Genomic DNA, 21,322 nt, shown 5'->3' on the forward strand with positions numbered 1-21,322 from the left:
ATGCACACAAGAAACCCAGAAGACAAACAGGCAAGGTCGCACGTGCCAGGCGACATGGCTTCGCGTGCCACTTTGAGCACACATGCCATAGGTTCGCCATCACGGATCTAGGAGATCAAGATGCTAATATTTCTATGGATTGAAATGAAAAAACAGCCACTTGCTTTCCAGTTTCTGGAAAAGCTATGGCTATTCTAGGAGCATAGCATTCTAATTCTGGTTGGCAGTGTCTCAACACACAGAACTACTTTTTTTCATTCTAGCCTTGGCAGAGAAGAAGATGCATTAGGAAGCAGATCCTTTGCATCTTTTCCCAGCTGAACCTTGGATAAAGAAAAAACACGTAGAGAAGCAGATTGCCTGGTCCCCAAGTTTCTATCCTTAGGCCTTGGCCTTCTGTCAGGTGTTAAATTGAAGTCATCCAGCTGGTAGCCTTTCAGTCAGAATGACTTTATTTACTTTTTTATTTTCTTAATCCCTGAGCCTAATGTGGGAGACTTCTGCTTCAAAGAGGAGAATGGGCTAGTGCCCTTTGGCAGTATCTTATCACAAATCTTCCTGAATCTAGAGAGGGCAAAATTCCTTCTTCTAAGATAAAGGGCTGTTTTCCACTGCCATGATTTTTTGCTTGCTTGTTTGATTTGTTGAGGCTGTCCAACTGCAGAAAGAGGTTAGTATGTTCTCCTACCCTTAAAAGAAAACAGGTCAATTCTAACAGCATTGCCCCCAGCTTCCTAGATTGCTTAATCAAAGGTTTGGATAATGCTGTGTTCTGATAGGTCAGCCTACATATTTTTCCAGGAAACTGTAATTTTAAAACAGGAAAGGTGACTTACTTCCGTTCTTGGTGATTTAATTCACCTAGATTGAAATTAGCTCATTTTCCTGCTCAGTAACTATAGTTGTATTTGGGAGTTCTGTCTGGTAGATTTAATTCAAAGGTTATCTCCTCCCCACCCAGACTTATTCTTATTTTGAGAACAAAGTCTGAGGGACATAGGTAAACTTCTTAAATAAATGAAATCCTAATAAACTTTCTCTGCTTTAGATCCCTGTTTCTGTATAGTATGGTAATCTGCACAAGAGTAAGTTCAAGTTAGCGGAATTTCTTTGCATATAGTATTAAAGTAATTTTCACATAGACTTACACTCATCATATATCTTACTGATATACACTGTTATATTGATGGATTCATATATCATGCTAGGTCCATGATGCTGAACCTATGGCACGCATGCCACAGGTGGCACGCGTAGCCCTCTCTATGGGCATGTGAGCCATTGCCCCAGCTCATCTCCACCAGGCATGTGTGCAGACCTCCCACCTGCCAGCTGATTTTGGGGTCTCTGCCGTGCACATGCACGTGACTCATGCCCATGCATTGGGGGAGGGGGGGTGTGAGGGTGTCACACATGGCAGGGGGCGCATGGGGTGTTGCGCATGCAGTTCATTATGGAAGTGGGCACGCACATGCGTGCTATTCTGTGCGCATGCTTTGGGCACGCGATGACAAAAAGGTTAGTCATCACTGTGCAAGGTTATTTATTTATATGCTGTCCATTCCCCAAGGCTCAGACAGATGCAGGATTTAAGTTGGAGTAAGGGAAGGAAGTCATGGAGAATATTGCTAAGAATTTAAAACAACTTGATGGCATATAATTAATCAGTAACTCAATCAAGACAGACAGCATTGCCACTCTAAGTATTTAAGAAGTGAGTGCAGATTGTGCAGGTAATGCTTTTAAGAAAACGTGCTAGTTGAAAAAGATGTTATCAGACTTCTAAATTTCTGCAAATATCTCTAAGAAAATTTCCTTCTTGCTGATATGGTTAGCCTAGAAATAAAAGCCATCAGACTAATTACTTGAAGTATCCACTCTTAAGTTGAATGTGTAAGATTTGGCCTCTCTCCCCTGTTTGAAAATATATATCTGCTTTGTATAACAGAATTGTTTTGGATTTAACAGAGTAAGAGTTATATTTTAATTTGGTTAAATTGAATTATTTATTGGTTATTTTCGGGCTTCAATATTTCATTCTGAAAGATACTTTAAATTGGCAGTTTGTCAGATTATGGTGGCCAGAAGCTAGATAGAGCAGAGTCTGTTGGTAGATTTTTCGGTCATCTGTAATAGTTTCTCAAGGATTTCCAAATTCTAATAGGACTAATGCAAAGACTTTTCTCCCTGCCTAAACTGGGTTGTGTATGAAAGAATGCTTATTTGGCCAAGTTCATATACTTATGAGACTGAAAAGAATATTTTAATGTTTGTTTCTAGTTAGTCAGTTCCATAAAAATAGAATAGAATTGTAGAAAAATGGTTATGTAGCTATCAAATCGAGTGACTGCTAGATATAAAAACATTGCAAACTAAGGTTTGCCAGTATCTTAACCAAACTTTATCAAGACTAGACTGCCTTAAAGGTGTCATTCATTCAGTAATAAACTTTATCATGGTTCAAAAATACCCACAATGTTAACTCTTTAGTCAAACAGAAAACAAAAATAATACTGACATATTGACTATATCAAGAATGCATGTAACCAAACTCGCTAATTCTATAGAAATTAGAAAGAGCCCACTGGTCTTCCTTCCTTCCTTCCTTCCTTCCTTCCTTCCTTCCTTTCATATCAGCCTTTATTATTTTTACAAATAACTCAAGGCGGTGAACTTATCCAACTCTTTTCTTATTTTCCCCACAACCCCCAGGTGAGTTGGGCTGAGAGAGAGTGACTGGCCCAAAATCACCCAGCTGGCTTTCATGTCAGGTTTTAAATGCTGCTGTACAGAATGTGTCTGTTATGTGTAAAGTATGGTATCTATTTATAGTAAGATGATACAGAAATTGTTTGGACAACCTGAAATATTTTATTTTTAAAAATGGAACTAACTTACTCTGCATGTTTCTTAATAAATAAGATGTAGCTGTTTTGTTTGCACCAGACTCACATGGTATGCTTCTTCCTCATAGGAAATCTTAATAAATTAGTCTTCTACGAAGACAGATGGCAATACCATATATTAAAAGGAAATCAAGAGAGGCCTCTGCAATATCTAAAGTAATTCCAAAATTAGCAAGCTATCTGTTTATGAGATTTAATGTCACTGGAAAAGAGGTTTAGATGGTTTTATAATCTATGTCCATAACTCATGATTTACAAATCTCTGTAGACCATTTAAATTTCATTGACACCAGAAATACTACATGATAGCAATTAGTCCAGTGTGGCTTTCTTCTAGTCCAACTGATCTTTGTCAAGGTTCATTTAAGTAGCTAAGCCTGTTAGGCAAAACATCAATTTTAGTCTAATCACTAACCAAGATAAAATTAATAATCGTATCTCCCTAATCTTATATTACATGAACAGTCAACATGTTAAATTGACTGTAAGCAAGTTATTGTTACAATATACTGAGGACTGTTTTGTTCTTAATATTTTCCAGAGGTATTGTAGCCAGCATTTTAGTTTTTTTGTGTTTTGGAGTCACTCAAGCAAAAGATGGTCCATTTTCAAGACCCCATCCAGGTAATCCAAATAGCTCATAGCATTAAAATAGACTGATACATGTAAATTTTGAAAATAGTTATTTTTAATAGTATCTATCAAGATTTCCTTGACAAAATCTGTCATACAATTTTGAAAGTCCTAATATGATCACTGTCCATACTAACCACGTATTTATTTGTATAGATTCTGTGTGCTTAACATGTTGCTGTATATTTATGTTAATTTTCCAATTTCCTGCTTAGCTCTACAATATATTTAAAAGAATACATAAGTAACATATAAGATAAAATCATATTATCAAAAAATTTAGAGTTGTATCTAATATTATATATTGTCCATATGTTTCTGAAAACTTCTCCTTACTATGCTTAATAAAAATAACAGAACAGATGATACATGAGGAAATGGTTATTGCAAATAAATGAGTGCTGGGCACTGTAGTGAATGTTGTAAAAGTGATCTGAGTTTGGTGAGTGTGTCATGAAACTGCTAATAGAAGATATACTGTATGTGTCATGAGTGGTTCATATGACCACTTGTAAGGTACTTATGGGGATACGAAGAGTCTAGTTCATTCCTTGTCAACTTTCCCATGTTGAAGTGGTCTGTCCAGTTTTTGGAGGAGTTTTTTCCCCCACTACAGTACACACATTATTATTCTTGGAATAAGAATAGGGAAGGGAAGGATGTTTCAATAAGCATATGTTCTTGTGAAACAATCAAAGCCATGTTCATTTTAAAAATACACATAGCCATTCTAATAGAAATGTTCATATTTCAAAAAACTATTTTATATATGTATTTCTCCGTAGCTAAAGAGCATTAACATCTTCATAACGGAAGGTATAAAATCAGAACAATTTTAAAAATGCAACATGTCTAATTAGAATTAATTTTAATGACAATAATGAAGTAGGTTTTTTTATAATGCTTAGATACTATGAAGTACATTTTCATCTGTGCCAGTAATCTATTGATGAAATAACAGATGTGGTAATTAAAATAATAAATACACCATTTGAACTAATGTTATTTTGAATGGAACTTCTGAAATTCACATTTGTAAACTGCTATTCCTTAAAGTACTTGCAAATTCTAATTTATCAATGTGAATAGTTTTGAGAAGGTATTCCAAGTAATTCTGGGGCCACCTTCCTTTAGCTTGGTTCAGCCCTTTCTTTATTTTGATTAATATGACCAACAAATCAATCTTACCTGTCTAAATAAGATGTTGTATTTTCTTGATAGTAAAATAGGATAAGTGAAGTTAGTTCAGCACAAGGTGCTGCTTGTTTAATTTCTGGTATTTTCAGAATGCCTTTTATTAATTCTTGGAATTTTTATTTGCTGACACTACCCTCATCTGTAATTTCTTTGACTTTAAACCTTTCATTTTGAAATGATGATGTGATAAGAAACCAAATAAGTAAGATATGCCACATAGATGAGGTCAGATTTACTTTCACTACAATTCACAGCTGTTTTTATAAGATATAATTTGTAATATAAGAATGTAGTGTTTTGTGTATATTAGCCAAGTTGCAAGGGTATTTTTCCCTACTTTGAACCTTGTTTCATTTTTATTAATAATTCTAAAAATATGTAATAAAACTCGATGAAGAACAAAAAGATAAGGCAAGGAGCCCATTAAAATTTAATTCATAAGAATTGATCAAAGTATTCCACAGTATTTTGCTGCCCCAAATCTCTTTTAGGGAATGAGTGGGTTGTAAGTCTTCAAAATATGGATAAATTTTCTTGGTAATTGATTTCACTAAGCTTTTCCAGTTAGTCATTTGGACCTTCTGCATTTTTATTTTTAACTTTATAGACTTCCTTCAAAACATATACAATTCCATACAAACAAAGCTTCTTATTATTCCTAAAGATTCTATATGAATTAGTTTAGCCTTATATCCAATTGTAATATATCTACGTTTGTTAATTTATTCTCCTAGCTTACTGGAGGTTTTGGCTATGCGTCAGTGTTGTCTATGAGCTTTTTCTCATCTTCATACTTTTTCAGGTAAGGAATTTAAAGTTTGTATGTTAAAAAAAAACCTTAGAGATATAAAGTAGAGATCATAATCATCAGTTTCACTTCTTACCATGAAAGCATATTGCATACAAATGCACAAGTGACATCATTTCAATAGTCCATCTCACTATTATTATTATTATAATAACCCTCGCCCTGTTAATATATTTTGGTTACCTCAAGGCAGTAAACATACCTACTACTCTTTTTCTCCTATTTCTCCACAACCTTGGGACAGAGTGACTGGCCCCAAAGTCACCCAGGCAGCTTTCATGCCTAAAGCAGGCTTAGAACTGCCTTAGCAATCTCCTGATTTTGAGGCCAGCACCTTCACCACTACACCAAACTGGCTTTCTAGTATTACAGTACATTATATAATGCAGCTTTCCCCAACCTGAACACCTTGGCGATTTCAACTCCCAGAATTCTCAGCAGTGGGTTTGATTTAATCTATTTGGCATTAACTCTGCGGGATCTTAAATTGAGGTATTTCTCATCATATTTACTGAACTTTCTGTGATTGAAGATTCCACCGATTTAATCTGGACTTTCTACCCCAAAAAATGGTTCCTTCCTCTTTACAATGCAAGAATCAAAATTTCATTTTAACTTATTTATTTTAGACATCTATGTAAACATTCAAGCAGCACTTCTGATTTATATCTTTCTTTGGAAAGTTTAAAATGGTTTGCTTTCTGTACTGGAACAAACCTTTTAGTTAATAGGATAATTGTTCTGCTGAAAATTTTTAGCCCTTTTCCCAGGTTTTAATTCGGTTCCACCACAAATCCGCGGTAGACTAAAGCGCGCTCGACGAAAGCGCGTATGTGACGTCATCACAGCGCGACGAAAACGGCACACTGTGAGCGGTAAATTTAAAATTAACGCAAAAACCTTACCCTAACCCCCCCAAACCTAACCCTAACCCTAACCCTTAACCTAACCCTAAACCTAACCCTAAACCTAACCCTTAACCTAACGCTAAACCTAACGCTAACCCTTAACCTAACCCTAAACCTAACCCTAACGCTTAACGTAACCCTAAACCTAACCCTAACCCTTAACCTAACCCTAACCCTAAACCTAAACCTAACCCTTACCTTTATGTGAATCGGCTTGCTTTAATTTAATTTTAATTTTAATTTAATTTATTTTTAATTTTATTTGTCGCGCTGCTGATGACGTCACGTACGCGCTTTGATCGGGCGCGCTTTAGTGGACCGCGGTTTTGACGGGTCACGTTTAATTCATCTTCAGAAGGAAGAAATTAGATGAATCGCAAATGGATAATCGCTAGTTTCCCTCTCTTTTTCAAGCAGAAGCAATGGTAGTCTTCATATACAGTAACTTTTTAATTGAGTCACGGATCAAGTTAATTTGTCACATGAATACCAACCCCCAGTCAAGTTCAGGGCTGGGTGTCATTTTAATTATGATACAGCTAATGTTAATTTTTAGTAAAACAATTATTCTTGGAAAGTTTGGAAAAGCAAAAGGCATATTTTCTTAGGGATGGCCATAATCTGTAGAAAACTGATTAATTCAAAAACTTAGATTTAAAAAAATATTTAAAGAACTAAATGGGCATTAATGGTATGTATGAAGCAGAAAAATATTCAGAATGAAATATATAGAATGGCTCTTTAGAACATGGAGTATAGTATGTTCTGAATGAACTTTGATCCAGAAGAATAAAATTTGAAACATTTTAATAAAGAATAACAGAATAATCTTATTTTCTTACTTTTTTCATCCAAGAATTCGTCCCACAATTGCAAAAGTCTATTGTATAGTAGTTTGTGATGAATGCTCCTTGACATCCAAAGCAAACACAATTTTACATTAATCTTAAATAAAATAAATAATGCTTTTTAAATTTTTACAAGCATCCTTTCCGCTAAAGAAAAAAAAACAATTAAGCATACTTTCTGCAACAAGTGTCACAGCCAAAAAGCATTTCGCAACGAAGAAGGAAAAATAGTAATCCACAAAAAAGTTCCAAAAATACACTTATCCAGCTATTCAGTTGCATTTTTTCCTAATGCTTATGTGACATACACTCATATATTTGGCAGTCTAATAAATAGCAATAGCAATAGCAGTAGACTTATATACCGCTTCATAGGCCTTCAGGCCTCTCTAAGCGGTTTACAGAGAGTCAGCATATTGCCCCCAACAATCTGGGTCCTCATTTTACCCACCTCGGAAGGATGGAAGGCTGAGTCAACCCTGAGCCGGTGAGTTTTAAACCGCTGACCTGCTGATCTAGCAGTAGCCTGCAGTGCTGCATTTAACCACTGCGCCACCTTGGCTCTAATAAAGAATATCTGTAGCTCAGGGTGGACATGAGAGGTCCTTGAGATTGTTTGTTTTCTTGCAGACATTTCATTATTCAAGTTAGGTAACATATCAGTGCTACTACCCTCATTTGGCAATCTATTTTGCCAAGCCCAGCCCATAAAAAATAGCATTTTTGCATTTGTTATCTATGCATAGTATAATTGGAGAAATGCCCGAAAATGAGATAATAAAATATCTCATAACAAGGAGTGTAAAACATACTTAAACTTATAGTGCATTCAGAAATTCACTTTTGTCAATTTTGTTATGCTGCAGCCTGATTTTACAGTTGTTGAAATTCATTTTTTTTCTCATTACACTCAGACCCTATAATGACAAAGTGAAAATAGAATTTTAGAAATGCCTGTAAATTTATTAAAAAGAAAAAAAAATTGAAATATCACATTGGCATAAGTATTCAGACCCATTATAACAACACTTGAAATTTAGCTCAGGCACTATACTTTCCTTCTCTTCTCAGATAACCCTAGCCAGTATCAGCAGAGATTGGACCAAGATGTGTTGTTTCATTGGCTAATGCAGTCTTGAATTCTTTGTATCTGCATTTTTTTAAACAAGCCATTTGCAGGAGTATGGGATAGTTTGAAAGAATCGAATGAAATAAGCCTAAGACAAATATCCAGAATGGTGATATCTGGCCTGGTTCCACACAAAATATGGCTGTTCCAAACTTGGAAAGTTGTGCATGTTTTTTTTCTAGATATCTAAATGTCTTTCTTCATTTCTTTTTAGGGTCTGGGTAGCCATTATATATGTATATTCCTTTTGTATTGCCAATTTAACAAATATAACTTTTTAAATGAAATGTTGATGTTCTTGAACATGTATTTAATTTTGCAGACTGTACATGATGGAAGACAGTTTATGAAATTTATTGATCCTAATTTAGGAGTCCCTTTGCCCGAAAGAGACTATGGTGGAAATTGCCTTATATATGACCCCAATAATGAAACAGATGCCTTTCACAATATTTGGGTAAGATGCTAAAATGGAGAGATTGTATTCATTTAATAATATCTTTATGTCCTAGGATTTTGTACTTATTTGATGGATGCCTGATAATTGTTATTTAATCCAACATCAGTTGTTTTATAACTAAGAGTCTGTCTTCAGTAATTCCATAGATGAGTTCCAGTGCATCTTTCTGAGAATTTCAGGCTTCATTCCTTTAAAAGCAAATTTAACTTGGAAGACAGACTGCAGGTAGTCCTTGTTTAGTGACTTCAATTGATTCAACAATCTGATCATTGAGCAAAGTGATTGCTAAGTGAACACTCTCTGAGAGAGATGCTGTGCAGATCACTGATTGTTGCTATCTCATTTAGATAAAAGTTATCCCACATAATGTCCTGTGCCTGATTCATTCCTCCCCCCGCCTTTATTTTTTTCTTCCCTGCAGTGTGGAGAGATTGCTTAAACAAACTATTTCTTCCTGAGCTGCTTCTCAGTGCAGGATTTCCTTAAAAAGAGTTAACAAGGTTACCTTTATTAATTATTAAAAGACTCCAGACCTCATAGCTGCTGCATGAAACTGACCAGAACTTAATCGGTTTCACATTAAAGGCCCTTTTTCATCATAAATGCTCAAGAGCGGAAAGCATTTATTACCATTGCATTTGTGAATGGTTGCTATCCAAGGTGGTTGCTAAATGAGAATTATCTGTAGTAAAATTTTGAAACCCATTAAAGTCATTTCCTACGCATGGGAGCGAAGATATTACTGCCTTGCATATGGCTTTGGTTTTTTGTTGTTGTTTTTGTTCTTTTTTCATAACAAACCAAATGCAGAACAAAGATCAGGATGTTTTCCAGTTTTATAAATTTATATATAAATATTGTTATATTCAATGTGGGTTTTGTTGTAATGCAAAATGTATGCATGTTTCTGTAATTATCTTCTAACCTGTGTAGTAACTTAATCATGCTCTCCATTCCTCCATAATTGTATATTAAGAGTTGTCTTAAATTATTTACTTACTCCCACACTTTTTAAGTAAACTAAAGGAAATCTATATCTGTTATCTGCTAGGTGTTCTTTGTAGACTAGAATGTGTTGGCTGCTGTAGTTTTATGTAAGCTTTTTGTTTTTATGGAATAAAGAGCTGATCCAAAACATTGACGTCTCAGATCTAAAAAAACCAAATTGGGACTCGTGCTGTATTTTTAGACTTGTTGCTCAAAGGTACAAAGGTGCATTTTTTGAAAGTTAAGATAAACATGTTTGCGATGAGGTTTACACAACAGCAGAATTTAACATAGTCAGATATTATATTATCTAAGGTAACCGTACATTTTTCCTCTTTCAGATAGTTTATAAAAATTGAAATAACATTAATCTTTTTGCTAGGAAAAATATATTATACATTAGATGTGAGATGTACAAATTATTTTTAATCATTTAACAAATATTTTAAAACATTGTGAAGATGTTCAAATTGCATATGGAAATATATGTTTCAGTAGTCATTATCATCATTTATGTTGATTCCTTTTATTACATAGAAAGTAATTCTAATCTGTATAATCTACTTGAATTACAGGATAAACTAGATGGATTTGTTCCTGCTCATTTCCTTGGTTGGTACATAAAGGTGAGAATTATCCCTTTCTTTGCTTAATTACTTACTATAGTTCTGAAGTCTCATTGCTTGTCAGTACTACAACTGCTTCTTATTCTTTATTATTATTAGTGGTAATCTAAGTTATTTTTAAAATAAGTTTCTAAATTTATTTTAAAACAGTAAAATTCTGTTTTTCTGTTGAATATCTTTAAATCTTAATCAGTTAAAGTATTAAGCTATTTTAATATAAGACTTAAAACAGCTAGCTATGTTATGATTAAACTAATGAGCACATAAATGTGTCACTATTTTCATCTTAATATACAAAGTAAATTGAATAGAGAAATGAAATCTGCTTTGTAATTATTTCTAAGAAATTGTTTTCCTAGCTAAGAAACAACTTTTGTCTTTATAATTACTCAAATTTATTTTAGTCTTAAATCTTCTAGTCCTCATTGACTATAACAGCGATGGCGAACCTATTTTGGCTCGCGCGCCATAAGGGGGGAGCACAGGGAGGGTCGTGCGCAGGTGTGCTGCACTCATAATGCAATGTGCGACCGCCCCAGTGTACATGCGCGCAAGAGAAGCGCGACCCCGCCCCCATTTTTCCCTGCTTTTTTTGCCCTCCCCAGGCTCCAGAAGCTTTATAGGAGCATGGGGAGGGCGGAAAGAGCCTCCCCTACCTCTCCGGAGGCCCTCTGGAGGCTTCAGGGACCTTCAGGAGGCTTCCTTGAAGCCTCCGAAGGGCAAAAAAGGACCCTAAAAGCAAACCGGAAGTCACTTCCAGTTTGCTCATATGGTCCCTTTTACTCCTCCGGAAGCTTCAGGGAAGGTTCCTGAAGCCTCCAGAGGGCTTAAACCGACCCTATGAGCAAACCGGAAGTTCATTCCCAAACTTCCTGTTTGCCAATAGGGCTGTTTTTTTGCGCTCCAGAGGGGCGGGGGAGGCTCTTTCCGCCTCCCCAGGCTGCTATAAAGCTTCTGGAGCCTGGGGAGGGTGGAAAATGTCTTTAAAAAAGGTTGAACTCAGCTGGCCAGCGCGTGCATGTGTGCTGGCCAGCTGATAGGGCAATGCCTCGTGTGCCCTGACAAATGGCTCCGTGTGCCACCTATGGCACGCGTGCCATAGGTTCGCCATCCCGGGACTATAAGTTCATAATGAAGGCTACTCTAGTTGCTTTTTGCTATCATAACAGCAGACCTGACTTCCTCCATATAGTGATGATATGCTGACAGAAAAATCAGTTCAGGTATAAAGGTAGTTCTTGACTTACTACTATTCATTTCGTGACTTTGAAATTACAATGGCACTGAAAAAGTGACTTATGATTGTTTTTCACACTTACTACTGTTGCAGCATCCCCATGGTCACATGATCAAAAATTGGGCTCTTGGTAGCTATCATGTATTTATGACAGTTCCACTGTCCTGGGGTCATGTGATCACCATTTGTGACCTTCACTGCCAGCTTCCAACAAGCAAAGTTAATGGGAAGGGCCAGATCTGCTTAATGATCAAATGATTCACTTAACAACTGCCATGATTCACTTAACAGCTGTGGCAAGAAAGGTTGTAAAATGGGACAAAACTCACTTAATTATCTTGCTTAGCAACATAAATTTTGGGCTCAATTGTGCTCATAATTCAAGAACTACCAGAATGTGTCTTTAGCTGTCAGTTCAATTGAGTACAGTCCTATAGAGATGAATTTTGAAAACACTATTTAGACCTTTCACTACCTAATTTTTTTAAAAAATAGTGTTTACACATACAATAAATACTGAGAAAGTAACCTTTGTTTTGTTTTGCAATTGGAATTGATATTACTTGAGGCCAATTTTAAAGTTGTAATCCTTCCCATGGGTTTTTTAGAATGTAGTTGAAATGCATCATTTTGCTAGAAACCTGAAGCAAACATTTTTCACCTTTAGTTGGCTAATAATTTCAGACATTTCATGCAGCTGGAAAATGTATTTGGAATGTTAGTTTGAGAATGTTGGCATAAGAAGACATTTTTCTACTTTTAAGCTAACATTTGATGCTACTATTTGAAAGTACTACATTGTAATGTGCATTCTGCAGTAAAATTTACATATTCCTATTGCCCTATATTTTATCTATCAATAATTGACCATCAGAAATTATATCTTAAGTATTTGATTTCAGCATAATTCTGGAAAGTTCTTGTTTAGTACCTCTGCATGAGTAATGTTCAAAGGTTATGCTATGTTCAACATGCATATAATTTGTGTTCAGATGTCCACAGTTCATTGATTTGAATGCTTGCATAATTCTGTATTTATGAAAAGTGATGCACGTGTTCTTATTGAGATGTTGGATTGACATTCCACTATCAAACAGCATTCCTTCACTTAAAATATCATTTATTAGAATACAGGAAACTTTATATTACATCCTCATTATTCCAACTCCTTCATTATTAAACTGCTTTTCATATTAGAAATACTACTGTTGTTGTAGTGTTGTAACATACCATTTTATTGGACTTATAGAACAGTCAGCTCTGGAAAATTTTCACTTCTACCTAAATCATTAAGAATATTCATTTTATTTTTTTTAAAACATCTATCCAAAGATCATTACTTTGTCATTTTAAACACTCAGCGAAAAATGCAATTCAAATAGAAAATATTCATTGACAAATATTGTATTTAACTAGAGATGGAAGAAAATAATCAGACAATTCAGAAAAATATACACTGTATAAAGTGAATCAGGATGGAATCATAACCCAACTATTCATTGGTGAACAGATATGATGGTTCAGGTTTGTGTTCTGCTACAAAGGTATACACTATAATTCAGCTGTAGGCTTCAACAACACATGGCAAAATAACTTTGTTTTTATAATAATCACCCATGCAGAAGATACCTTGTGTTTGTGTAGCAGAGAGCCCCAATTACGTTTCTCAGCACTTAATAATATTTATTAAGAGCAATTGCTTCCAATTAAGCAGAAAGACAAGCCTCATGCTTTATTCACTTTGAGTTTTATAATATATGCATGGATAGTGGTCGAATTTTATTTTCCTTTTTATTCAAAATAGAAAAACAGAAACCAAGTTTCTTCTCATAGGACTGTTTGTCAAGAATGATTCTTGGAATTTAGAGAGTAATTCTGAGTTCCTGCTTGAAAGTAAACTCAATATTTTGTGCTGCGGATGTTTTTGAGAGCCTTTGTTCCTGATGTCTAGGACATCTTCAAAGGACTACTGGTTGGTGTTCTGTCTCCAATATATTATAAACAGAGCTGGAGAAAAAAATAATTTGATTCACATTTTAACATTAGTTTTCTTAATTTATGCTTCTTCACTTAATACATGAATCAGAATACTACTATCCTTTGGATTTTGTAAACAAAACCATGCATATAAAAATGCAAATAATTAGGGAAAGTAGCATTCAAAAAACATTGGCAAGGAAATGGCTTTGTAAATTTATGAAATGATGTGTTGCATTGTACATAAGAATGAATATTGTTCTTTATTTTAAAATATCATAAATTAATGCAGATATATAATGTTTGAAAACCGTGGTAAGCATTTACCATTCCTATTCACATGTTAAATGTCAGTGAGATTTTTTTTCTTATTTTTTCTTCAATATTGGGTAATGCAAATTTGGACTGATCTGCAGAATAACTTTCTTCTTTCATAATTTGCTTAGACACTAATGATTCGGGATTGGTGGATGTGCATGATTATCAGTGTAATGTTTGAGTTTCTGGAGTACAGTCTAGAACATCAGCTTCCAAATTTCAGTGAATGTTGGTGGGATCATGTAAGTATTAAATACTCTCTTAAAAATTATTTGGCATATAGTGATGCAAATTCATTTTTCAAAAACTCACTTCACAGAGTTTAGTTACTTATTAAATATGAATAACTTTGGTAAGAGTAATGTTTATCGACTCTTCTTTCTAGAGACCATCTAGCAATCAACTCTGATATCCTCGGATTCATGAAAATGATCGGCAGTTTATTTTATTATTTCCAATGTTACATTAAATACAAGTATACATGAACCTGAGAACCAGTTTAAGATCACAATTGGGATCAGAATTTCAGTCACACCTACATCATCAAATGACCAGACACAATTGGCTCTTGACAACTGTTATTTTTTTTAATGCCGATTAAGTTAGTCACCATACTTATTAAGAAAATTATCTGGTCATTAAATATTGCAATTGTTAAATGAATCCACCTTCTCCCATTGATTTTGCTGGTTGGAAACCAGCTTAGAAGGTTTGAAAATCACAATAGCATGACCACAAAGGTGATGCAATGGTCATAATTTCAAGGACCTGTCATAAATCACCTTTTTTTAGCAATGTCATAACTTTGAACTATTCTTAAACAAATGGTCATAAGTCAAGGACTACTGTAGTGGTTAAGGCATCTGAATTCTACTGCCACTTTAGACACAAAACCAGCTGCAGTTCTTGCGCTAGTCATTCCATGTTAATATAACAATAATAATGACATTTATAAATAAAAGTTTATTTTTGTTAAATGATGCATTCTGAACTGAACAAAAAATCAGCAAGGAAAGAATCAAAGATGAAGTGAAATGTGTAAGTCTAAGGAGACAACAGATTATATGCCTTGATAAAAAGAAATATTTAGAAAAAGGTGTCAGACCAACCCAAATTTTATAACTAAAAATTGAGGATATATATCCTAGCTGGTTAATATAGAAAATAACAAACCGATTAATGGATTGAAAACTGAAAAATGAGTAGGATGGAATTATTTTATCATTTACTGTTCAGAAGATAACATGATAATTCTATAAATGAAATCACATTATGGGCTAAGAAGCTGTCTGTTTTGCCAAAATATTGGTTATATATAATTGCTATTTTAAAGTGCTATTTAGTATTTTATAAGGGCTGTGTGTGTGTGTGTGTGTGGTGTATGCATATTTTGCATAGAAACTGCAGTATCATTGCTATAGTCACAGTTATGTAGAGATTGTGATGAATCATTAAATTATTATTATTATTATTTGTAGTGGATTATGGATGTAATCTTATGCAATGGACTTGGCATTTACTGCGGAATGAAGACATTGGGGTGGCTTTCTTTGAAAACATATAAATGGCAAGGACTTTGGAATATTCCCACATATAAGTATGTTTAGTTACAAAATTTTACATTTAAGACAGAAAAATGCAAATCTTATATCACCTTTAATGCTAATGAATCCTACATTAAGATTAAATAGTTTTAACTTAAGATAAATTAATAATTATAAGTTCCATAAATATTATGAAATGGTATGTTTGTGAAATAAAATAATAGGTTAATGATGGATTATTACCATTTATACAAATATCGTTTAGGGTAGAAATGTCGAACATAGTTGTGTGAAGTATTGTTTTATTTCTTAAATTACAAAAATACTTCTATATACTCTCAAACATTTTTGTTGTTTTGTTTTTAGTTTCTTCATTACTTCTGGGTTTATGTTATTTATGCTATTTTCAATGTTTTTGTTAATCACATTTTATTTAATAGAAAGTTTTTTTTAAAAATTAACATGAAATATTTTTAATTTCCCCTCTAGAGGTAAAATGAAGAGAATTGCCTTTCAATTCACACCATACAGTTGGGTTAAATTTGAGTGGAAGCCAGCATCCAGCCTTCGCAGATGGCTAGCAGTGTGTGGTATTATTTTTATTGTAAGGGTAATTTCTTTCAATGAACTAATATAAGTATTTCAAATAGTTTTCTTTTATTTTTCAAAATACTGTAAACAGATTTCTTGCTTTTTCCCACAGACTCCTTAAATTTGACATAATCAAAATACAATTTATCTCCCAGAATTCCTGCTTTCATGCTAAGAGCAAAATAAAGGAAAGGAAGGAAGGAAGGAAGGAAGGAAGGAAGGGGCCACAATGGTCCCATTTAATTTAGAAGACTATATAAATACTAAATGAAATATAAATTGTTTCGGTTAAGGGATGAGTATTCACATGCAACAAACACATTTTATTTCAGTATTTATTATACTGTAAATGATTCCCTGATAATACAGACCATAGGAAGGGGAAACCCTCTCCATCAAAAGTAGTTCATTCACATATGCACATAATTGGTAGAATTTAAATAGGACAACTGGTAGGGAAGAAAAGGTAATTCTGAGACTGTAGTTAGAGACAAGAATGCGCTTGGTGTTCTCTGATCAAATACAAACATTTATCTGGGGAAAAAGAAAGGAAGAAAAGAACATTTTTCCTACATTTGTCAAAATTGGTCATCTTGAATGAAAATCTGACTTTATTGTTTGAATACATTTGTTTAAAAGTTTGATCTTCTGAATTTATATGAAAGAAGTGGTCGTCTTAAAATGGTGTGATTGGGAGGTTAAAATCACTGTGACGTTTTGAGTTTGTAACTTTGTACTGAATAATTATGTTTTTTCTAACAATTCACTTACATAATTTTGAATATCAGTAATTGCTGCATGGACAACCACATCTCATTTAGACATTGAAGTACTTGGTCATTTCATCAAATTTCCTTTGTGTAATAAATGAGAATAGGGAAATAGCAGCATCCCAAGAAAATGTAGATGATAATGATTAATTATCATTAATCATTAACAGCTTTATTTTTAAGAATTATTAAGATTGTTAACTTTGATAGTATTTCGTTGGCAAGACATTTCATACATTCAAATGTATACACTTTGAAGAATTGTGACATTGAATAACAGGAAATCTCCTAAGTGATTGAATGGTATGTGTCAGTTTTTATTGGCAGAGTTGAATACATTTTACTTGAAATTTGTCCTGTGGATGCCTCCAGAACACTACTTGGTACTGCTGCGACTTGTCTTCTATGTGAATGTGGGAGGAGTAGCCATGAGAGAGATATATGATTTCATGGATGATCCGTAAGTTATTTCTCTTTAAACTCAGTTGCTTTATTTTTAGAACTTGGGATGTTTCCTGCAAGTTGTTGAGAAACATTATTCACCAAAATAGTGAATGAATCCATCTGTTATTTCAAGGGAAAGTATACTTTTTTTCCAGGCTCAGACTTATAATGCTTGACAAACTAACATTTGTGCTTTATTACATTACTTTGCTGCATGCCGTTTTCAGATGTATAGTAGTGCACAACAGCTTGAATGAAGTTTATGATTCAGACTAATTGGAATGCAATAGATTTTTGCTTAGGAAAATGTTGGAGAGGATTTTAAAAGCAATGTCTTAGCCTGAGGATGTTGTTAAATCTGGATTTACCCTAAAGATTTTTATAACCTTGGTTTACTGGCACTATAAAGGGACTTTACAGTATTCATATTTTACAGCAGTATGGCCTCACTAAGCAATGCATAAACAGCTGCCTGCTTATTATTTGTTATTTCTGTTTGCTTTGTTTATCAAATACTAGAACCCAGATCCATCTAATTGGATCCATCTTTTGTTTTGTTGTAATTTTGTTTTAAGTTTGGTGATAATGAAGCAAACTGGTTGGCCCCACAACTTTTCAGCATACTGTTTTATCTCTGACTATCAGAGAAATGTCTGTGTTTAGTATCTAGGATTCCAATATCTTATGGAGATCACTTGTTGGTCTTTCATTCCCAGAGCAGGGAAGAATGGCTAAAAATGATTACTTTAGTTGGATTTCAGGATATTGAGCAATGACATTTATACCATTCCCTGACCCCTCATTTTGGACCTACTGATATGGAATATACTTCCTGCTTCAAACTAAGTATTCTGATCCATTTTTCGGTTCTTGTGTTTGAGTTGAAAAACAATCTCTTATTCTTTTGCCCTCTGTTCAACCACATGGCATAAGGTTGGAAAAGGGAAGCTTCATCAATCCCCAACCCCTCATTACTAATTCACTGAATTGCCATTCTTTGCCAATATGGAGATCCAAGGGAAAAGACCCCCCAAAACGATCCCATATGTAAAAATGTCCTATTTTCTTAACTTTTATTACAGAGAAAATTACTACTGTCAGTATTTCCCAGTTCCACTAAAGTTTCAGTTTCTTCACAAACATAAGAATCTTATTTTTAGTCCTACACTTCTTAGTAGGAGGAAGTTAAAAGCAAACTGTCTACAGAATTATTCCTTTATAAAACAAACATAAAGGCATATTTCTGTTTCTGTGTATTTTCAAAGATTAATGAAGATTTTTTTCCCCCTTCTACTCTAGCAAACCATTCTGTTAGGCGGTTTAAAGATTTATGTAACTTCTTTTAAATAAAAGACTACTTTTAGATGCTAAAATGCTCATTGAATGTTCTGCAAATAGGGCGTTGGTTACTTACCTGATGCGCCCTTTCTCGGGACGGTGGAGACATCATCCAGGCATGGGTATAACTCCATCAGGATCCAACCCGACTGGGTCCACAAGCATTAAAGACACGCCCACGAGGCTCCTCCACCATCTCAAGAAAGGGCATATCAGGTAAGTAACCAATGCCCATTCTCCTAGTAGGTGGAAACATCATCCAGGCATGGGACATACCAAAGCCCAATCTGTCCCATCGGGGGGGGGGGGGTTCCTGAATAGAATTTAATAATCTTAATCAGAAACCACTTGCTGCAACACGCGCCGTCCGAATGAAGCGTCAGCTGAGGCATATCTGTCGAGCTCGTAGTGGCAGATGAATGGAGAAATAGAAGTCCACGTGGCTGAGGGTTGAGATGACCAGGCAGCAGAGGTGGCCGCGCTGCAGGTGGAGTGCGTCGTGATGTTGGGCGAAACAGGCAGACAGAGGGCGGAATAGGCCCTAGAAATAGCAGCTCATACCCAACGACCAATGTCAGAAGAGGCCTTGGAGCCTTTCTTGCCTCCCAGTTGGAACTTCATGAAAAGAGCCTCAGAGTGCCTGAAAACAGCAATTCGTTTAATATAAACGCGTAGAGCATGATGTACATCAAGGTAATGCCAGTTACTCTCCAGCCAATGAGATGGTTGAGGGCAAAAATCGGGATGCACCAGTTCCTGGGCTCTGTGGAATACAGAATTTACCTTAGTTACAAAAGCTGGATCAAGGCAGAGGACGACCTTATCTGGATGAAAGATGCATAAATCTTGTCTGATGGACAACGCTGCCAGCTCGGAAATACGCCTCGCCGAAGTTAGGGCTACAAGAAAAACCACTTTTAAAGTCAAATCATATAAAGATACAGAATGTAAAGGCTCAAAGGGGGTCTGAGTTAAAGAGTCCAGGACTTTGGAGACATCCCAAGTCAAAAACCTGTGTATTGTTAATGGATTGATATTTGTGGCACCTCTCAAGAAGCGACGGATAAACGGGTCATGAGAAAGGGGCTGAGTGGAAGTCAGTGAGAAGACGGAGGACAAGGCCGCGACCTGGCGACAGAGAGTGTTTGGCAAGAGTCCTAGATCTATTCCCTGTTGAAGGAACTGGAAAATATGAGGGATAGAAGACTAAAGGAGCAATGCCCTTTCTATGGCACCAGACAAGAGAGCTGTGTTCGCTCAATCTCCAGGCAGTTAGTCGTAACAAGGAAGGTCGGGATGCTGGAACGACCATTGAAGGAGAAGAGAGGGAAACTGAGGAAATTGCCATGGTGGAGCTACCGAGAGGTTCAGCAGATCAGCAAGCCAGGGTCTGCGAGGCCACCGAGGAGCGATCAGGATCAGTTCTGCCTCCTCCATCAGCATTTTCCTTGGCTGTAGGTGGCTGAGAAGCAGTGGTTCTCTTTTTGCTCCTGGGCTCAGAGGGGACTGGAGGAGAAATAATGGCCGGAGAAGGTGGATCATTCCCCTGTGTAATAGTGGTCTCGTTGGTTGGCATTACTCACGGTTGAGGAGAGCACCTAAAATGGCCGCAGCAGGCTTCCCGCCCAACAAAATGGCCATCCGAGTAGATAGGGCCCTGAGGAAGGACTGAGGGAGTGAACCGAGAAGGCGGCTAAACGCTTAACAGAATTTGCCACCTGACAAATGCCTCGGTGCCAGAGGATGAACGCCCAAGCCGAAAGAGCCGTTTGAGGCCGAAAGGAGGAACACTGCTGAGGCGGCAAGGAAGAGCAGCGGCTTACGAAATGCCCTGCACTCAAGCAGCTTTGGGGCGGCTGCCGCGTTTTGAAGAGTCCTCAGCCGGCAAGATCAAGATGATCTCAAGGTCTTCTGGCAGCGCAGCTGCAGCGATCGGCTTTTCGGGCGGCATGGCAGCAGCAATCAGCGAATTAGCAGAGCCTGAGGTAAAAACCTTGTAGGCTAGCCCCTAGCATTCTCCGCGACAATTAGAGCCAAGCAAGAACAAGGCAAGAGCCCCTTAGAGGCTACGAAGCCTCCAAAGCGAAAGAAACCAGAGCCAATTGAATTAAATTTAAAAGAGAGCCAATTAGAAGAAATTTGGAAAGTTTTAGTTAGAATTTATTTTATTTATTTATCAAATTATTTAGCAAGGAGATACACACACACACACACACACACACATATATATATATATATACATATACATATATATATATATATATATATATATATATATATATATATATATATATATATATATATATATATATATATATATTTAAAGTCACAACCCCTGGTATGCCCAAATATGGGAGGAAGGTCACACTTCCATTCTCTGTCCTTCGGCTCGTCACAAGAGACCATCCAGGCAGAAATCCAATATTTTTTACTGTTGCCTTTTTGTTACATTTGTTATGTTTGTGCTGATAAATAAATAAAGGGAGACTAGTATAGATCTATTTCAAGCTATTTAGCTCTCATCAGCTAGCCATACCCTTACTGGGAATAGAGCACAGGTTCGATTCCCAGCAAGCGTATGGCTAGCTGATGAGAGCTAAA

At 35.7% G+C, this 21,322-nt stretch overlaps 1 protein-coding gene across 1 annotated transcript in view; it reads left to right on the forward strand.

Annotated features, from left to right (window-relative positions):
• LOC116510971 (phosphatidylserine synthase 2) overlaps positions 1-21,322 on the forward strand; it is a 38,130-nt gene that overhangs the window by 11,008 nt on the left and 5,800 nt on the right. Inside the window, exons 3-10 of the mRNA XM_032220661.1 lie at positions 3,448-3,530; positions 5,471-5,538; positions 8,752-8,886; positions 10,452-10,502; positions 14,163-14,276; positions 15,513-15,631; positions 16,068-16,182; positions 17,254-17,399. Of these exons, the coding sequence (XP_032076552.1) occupies positions 3,448-3,530; positions 5,471-5,538; positions 8,752-8,886; positions 10,452-10,502; positions 14,163-14,276; positions 15,513-15,631; positions 16,068-16,182; positions 17,254-17,399 (831 nt within the window). The remainder of the gene's footprint in view (positions 1-3,447; positions 3,531-5,470; positions 5,539-8,751; positions 8,887-10,451; positions 10,503-14,162; positions 14,277-15,512; positions 15,632-16,067; positions 16,183-17,253; positions 17,400-21,322) is intronic.

This window comes from Thamnophis elegans, chromosome 1, assembly GCF_009769535.1.
Source record: "Thamnophis elegans isolate rThaEle1 chromosome 1, rThaEle1.pri, whole genome shotgun sequence".
Classification (NCBI taxonomy): Eukaryota; Metazoa; Chordata; class Lepidosauria; order Squamata; family Colubridae; genus Thamnophis; species Thamnophis elegans.